General features: G+C 43.3%; 1 protein-coding gene across 1 annotated transcript in view; it reads right to left on the bottom strand.

The window, feature by feature from the left end:
- LOC142472496 (uncharacterized) overlaps nt 1-6000 on the bottom strand; it is a 664758-nt gene that overhangs the window by 629427 nt on the left and 29331 nt on the right. The window contains exon 4 of the mRNA XM_075579553.1: nt 3996-4109. Coding sequence (XP_075435668.1) covers nt 3996-4109 — 114 coding nt within the window. The remainder of the gene's footprint in view (nt 1-3995; nt 4110-6000) is intronic.

Genomic DNA, 6000 nt, shown 5'->3' with positions numbered 1-6000 from the left:
TTACAATGAACATACACTATGCTACATTTGACTCACCTCAAGCTATTCTACTACCAACTTCAAGCAAGCACAAACACACTCAATGTAGTGCACTCATCTTTTGTTACCAACAATTTCGCAAACACTCACTTACAGCTGCCGTCAAATACACTACTCTCAACAATGGAGCTACCCATCTTTCACCAAGGCTTTCCAAGAAGAACATTTTTCAAACTAACAACCGTAACAAGTAACATACACTTTGCAAAATTGTGCTCAGATGCATGTTCTTTGTTCTGTTGTTGGTTTACAAACACACTTTGGCAAAATATTACAGAACATTTACATTAAATTACAATTTTTCACTACACATTATTATACAACATTAACACATAATTATTCAGGGTTCACATCCCGGGCAACGCCGGGTCTCTCAGCTAGTAGTTAATACAACACAATGGGCCATATCCAAGTCGTACTAGTAATAAATACGATCTACCACTCAGCTTAGGATTCGTAGGGTAAGAAAACCATTTGATTCTGTCTACACTTCAGCAGTTTGTTTTCTTAAATGTATTTTAAAGTGCTGAAGAAGAGTATATTGGTATTATAAATAACATTTATGAGAATGCTCCATCAACTAATAGATTACTTGAAGAGACAGGCAAGATAAAGATCAGCAAGGGAGTGCAACAGGGAGACACCATGTGACCTAAACTTTCAGATTAACATGAAGAATTGTTCAGGACATTCTATACAGACAAAAAAGGATACAAATAAACTGTGAATAAATCATGTATGATTTGCAGATTACATTGCTATTTTTGCAACAGCAACACAGAGGAAAGAAAGTCAAAGAAGGCAGGTTTGAGAGTTAGGAAGAAGAGCTGTAGAATATAAGGGGGATGATAAGGATAGATAGGATATGTTAGGATAGATAAAATTTGTAACGGAGAATGTCAGAGAGAGTGAGATATCCTCTAGGGGCATTCAGAGGAGTGAGTGCAGGAACAAAGAATGCATGTATGGCAGTTTTGCCAAGGTCTTGGGTTAAAAGGGTGAGTAGCAGAGAAGTGGGGCATGTAGAGCATGAGAGGAAGATTGGGCAAACTCTAGTTCATGACAAGATTGTCGGGGTCAGTAGAGTAGCAGAGAGGAGAGGGAGGACAGCAAAGTGGAGTTGAGTCGTTAGCTTAATGCAGTGTTTCCTAACCGGGGTTCCGCAGAACCCTGGGGTTCCGTGAGAGCATCAGAAGGGTTCCGTGGGTTTTCCCCGATTTCCCAGAGCAGGGCTGGTGTTAGGGGGCTGGGTAGTTTACTCTCTCGATTGGCAGCTGGGTAATGCAGCCAATCAGTAGGAGGTGTGAGAAGACTGCGGGGTGTGTCCAAGCAGAGGAAGAAGCAGCATGGGTAGGAGACTAGAGGTGAGGCTGTGTGTTTGTACTGTGTGCATTTGTTCTGTTTAGGGTGTGTGTGTATTTGTTTTCTCTGACTCCCCTGCCCACCTCTGACTCCCGTGCTCCCCTCTGACAGACACCGTGCATCCCTGGGGGTGGGGGGAGGTGATGTGAGATGCAAGGGGGGAGAGTGATGTGAGATGCAGGGGGGGGGGAGAGAGTGATGTGAGATGCAGGGGGGTCGGTATATGAGGATGATGATGACTATGATGATGATGAGGGGTGCTGGGTGAGATATGAGGGTGATGATGATGATGAGGGGTGCTGAGTGAGATATGAGGATGATGATGATGATGATGAGGGGTGCTGGGTGAGATATGTGGATGATGATGATGAGGGGTGCTGGGTGAGATATGAGGATGATGATGATGAGGGGTGCTGGGTGAGATATGAGGATGATGATGATGGAGGGTGCTGGGTGAGATATGAGGATGATGATGATGATGAGGGGTGCTGGGTGAGATATGAGGATGATGATGATGATGATGATGATGATGATGATGATGATGATGATGATGAGGGGTGCTGGGCGAGATATGAGGATGATGATGAGGGGTGCTGGGTGAGATATGAGGATGATGATGATGAGGGGTGCTGGGTGAGATATGAGGATGATGATGATGATGGGTGCTGGGTGAGATATGAGGATGATGATGAGGGGTGCTGGGTGAGATATGAGGATGATGATGATGAGGGGTGCTGGATGAGATTTGAGGATGATGATGAGGGGTGCTGGGTGAGATATGAGGATGATGATGAGGGGTGCTGAGTGAGATATGAGAATGATGATGATGTTGAGGGGTGCTGGGTGAGATGAGGAGGATGATGATGATGAGGGGTGCTGGGTGAGATATGAGGATGATGATGATGAGGGGTGCTGGGTGAGATATGAGGATGATGATGATGGGTGCTCAGTGAGATATGAGGATGAGGATGATGATGATGAGGGGTACTGGGTGAGATATGAGGATGATGATGATGAGGGTGCTGGGTGAGATGAGGATGATGATGATGATGAGGGGTGCTGGGTGAGATATGAGGTTGATGATGAGAGGTGCTTGGTGAGATATGAGGATGATGATGATGAGGGGTGCTGGGTGAGATATGAGGGTGATGATGATGATGAGGGGTGCTGGGTGAGATAGTAGGATGATGATGATGAGGGGTGATGGGTGAGATATGATTATTTTGATGATGATGATGAGGGTGCTGGGTGAGATATGAGGAGGAGGAGGGTGATGATGATGAGGGGTGCTGGGTGAGATATGAGGGTGATGATGATGATGATGATGATGATGATGATGATGATGATGATGATGAGGGGTGCTGGGTGAGATATGAGGATGATGATGATGAGGGGTGATGGGTAAGATATGATTATGATGATGATGAGGGTGCTGGGTGAGATATGAGGAGGAGGAGGGTGATGATGAGGGGTGCTGGGTGAGATATGAGGATGATGATGATGAGGAGGAGGGGTGCTGGGTGAGATATGAGGATGATGATGGTGAGGGTTGAGGTATGAGGATGATGATGGGTGCTGGGTGAGATATGAGAATGATGATGATGATGATGATGATGATAATGATGATGATGAGGGGTGCTGGGTGAGATATGAGGATGATGAGGATGATGAGGGTTGCTGGGTGAGATATGAGGATGATGATGAGGGGTGCTGGTTGAGATATGATGATGATGATGATGAGGGGTGCTGGGTGAGATATGAGGATGATGATGATGAGGGGTGCTGGGTGAGCTATGACGATGATGATGAGGGGTGCTGGGTGAGATATGACAATGATGATGAGGGGTGCTGGGTGAGATATGAGGATGATGATGAAGGGTGCTGGATGATGATGAGGGGTGCTGGATGATGATGATGATGATGATTTTACCCGTGCGGCCCGAATCAGTTTTCCTTGGAGCAGTTTGGCCCTTCTCACTTTACAAGTTTAATATGTATTGGCGGGTGCATTTTTAATATGTATTGGCGGGGGAGGGGTATTTTTTATTATGTATTGCGGGGTGGGGTTATATTTATTTAGGGGGTAGGTTTTTTGTTATGTATTTTGTAGGGAGGATTGAGTGAGAGTGTGGTAATTGACAGAAGGTAGGGGCGATTGAGAACAGAGGGGGGGAGTGAGGAAAACAGGGAGTAAGAGTGAGACACGGGATAAATACATGCGAGGCTGGGGGGGGGGAGAGTGAGTGAGACAGAGGGGAGATAAATACATGGGTAGAGGGTGGGGGCTCCTGGGGTGTGAAATGTTGTGATTTACCCCAGTGGCTAAAAAGTGGAAGGTGCCCTTGAAAAATATTTCTGTTTTTTCCAAATGCGCTCCATTAATGGTCAGAGACCTATATCTCTGCATATCCAACTTTATACTCGTTTGAGAGACATATTGCTGCTGTAACTGCTGCATGTGGCTTGTTCCAGAATAATTAGAAGGCCTAGGGACTTCCTATGAGAGGCAATAAACTGTGAATATTCCCTAAAGTGACCATACTACTTATAACATGATAACCTTTGTTTACCCAAAAGGATGTTGTTGTACTCACCATCGATAGAAATTGTAACTATTTCACTCTTTATTGTGGGCAGATGTTCCTCAGTGATTGGGTCTTCTTTCTCAGACTTAATCTCTAACATCTCTGGTACAATCACTGGAAAACCTGCCAACAAGAAAAGCAAAATCCATCATGTAACGCTGGGAGTGGAAACTCTTCTTGTGATATCACTATACAGAAATACTGAATACTGATTCCTAAGAGGAGGGGATAAGTAATTGATTGTACTTGATTATTAGCCCTTAGTGATGAGTGTTTTTATCCCTGAGTGCTTAAAACATGTTGGAGTTTATGGTGCTACTAATGTTCAAATCTCAATAATCACAACAGTCTCAATATAACCTTAGACAAATCATGTGTGTTTGTATTGTAATAGAAAATGTAGCTAACAATTGTATCCATGCTTTAATGTTATTTTCCTCGATAGTGTAGATATTTCAGTCCATTTGTAAAACAAGGAGAGAGAGAGACGAATCCGAAGCGACAACACACAGCCCAATGACGTCAGGATCCAGGTTTGAACATCAAAGCTTTATTGGCAACACAGATGGAACAGCAGGCTGCAGCACAGCCTCCTCCTCTATGCGTTTCACGCTCTACTGGCGCTTCGTCTGGGAGTAAGGAGGGTGCCTGCAAGCCCTATATTTAAAGCACAAACCCCGCGAACAGGGACTTAATTAAAATCGTAACAGCTGTGGACATCAAGTAAAAAAACGTATCTGTTTCACTGGTTGCATAAGAAATATAGCAACCATATGTATTTAAACATTGCAAATAGTGTTCTCATTTTATATATTAAAGAACAGTTTCAAACAGCCTCTTGATGATACTCATTAGCTGAAAACATGATAAAATGAAAAATAAAAACATATAAAGTTAATAAATGTTGCAAAAGTAGTTGGGTCTATTGAAACATGATCTATCAATTTTGTACTTTATAATTATATGGTACTAGTAGAATAAGATCTTGAATGCATCACAAAGCCCAGAGAAAAGGGATAAGGAGGGGGCTAAGGAAAAGGAGGGAGGGGAAGGAAGGAAAAGATGGGGAGAGATAGGGGGGAGGGGGAGGGGAAAAAGGGGGAGGGGAAAGGGAGCGGGTGGGGGGCAGGAGCAGCAGAAGTATTCATGACATAATAAACGACATCATATTATAAAAATACATTGTCTAAATAAACTTTTGAAAAATGCAATCATAAAAAACATCTTAAATCCCAATCAACATTCAGTCCATTGGGCTGCAACATGTTGAGTAAAAATCCAGTGTGCTTCTCTTTGGTGGAGGATTTTAATCCTATCACCACCCCGTAAGGGTAATGCAATCTGTTCTATTGCCACACACTGGAATGACCCTGCACAGCCCAATGACCTGTTGATGGTTTGGAGTGGTGGGGAAGTTGAGTTGCTTAAAAATTCTTTGACTACCTGTCAGATAATCAACTAAATTTGAAGTTCACACATAATTATCACATTAATAAGATTCAATTTTTGGATTTTAAACTATATGTGGACAATTCTAAATGTATTCAGACATATTTCGTAAAGAAAATGCTAGAAATACACTCTTACATGCCGACAGCTGTCATTCTCGCCCCCTGATCAGAGGTATCCCACGGGGGCAGTTCCTACGTTTATGTCGGAATTGTTCCTCCGTGGAGGACTTTGTTCAGAGGGCGGAAGAAATGAAAGATAGATTCTTGGCCAGGGGCTATCAGCAGGAAAATCTCAATAGGGCCTATGAATTAGCCCTGGATACGAATAGAGATTCCTTAATTTCCATGACCTCCACTAAATCTAGACAAGTTGATAGATCAGATGTTCCTTTCTTTATCACAGGTTATAGTGACCAAGCCCATGCCATCAAGTGTATCATCAATAAACATTGGGGTACTTTGACATTAGACCCCCTTCTATCTAAAATCGTCAGTACAGGTCCACGAATTGTGTTCCGTAAGGCTCCTACATTGGGCTAGAAAAAAGGGATGGTGTGAATAGC

The sequence above is a fragment of the Ascaphus truei genome, chromosome 22 (assembly GCF_040206685.1).
Source record: "Ascaphus truei isolate aAscTru1 chromosome 22, aAscTru1.hap1, whole genome shotgun sequence".
Lineage (NCBI taxonomy): Eukaryota > Metazoa > Chordata > Amphibia > Anura > Ascaphidae > Ascaphus > Ascaphus truei.
Note: the sequence above shows the minus strand (reverse complement) of the source record. Positions and strands in the feature narration are given on the sequence as shown.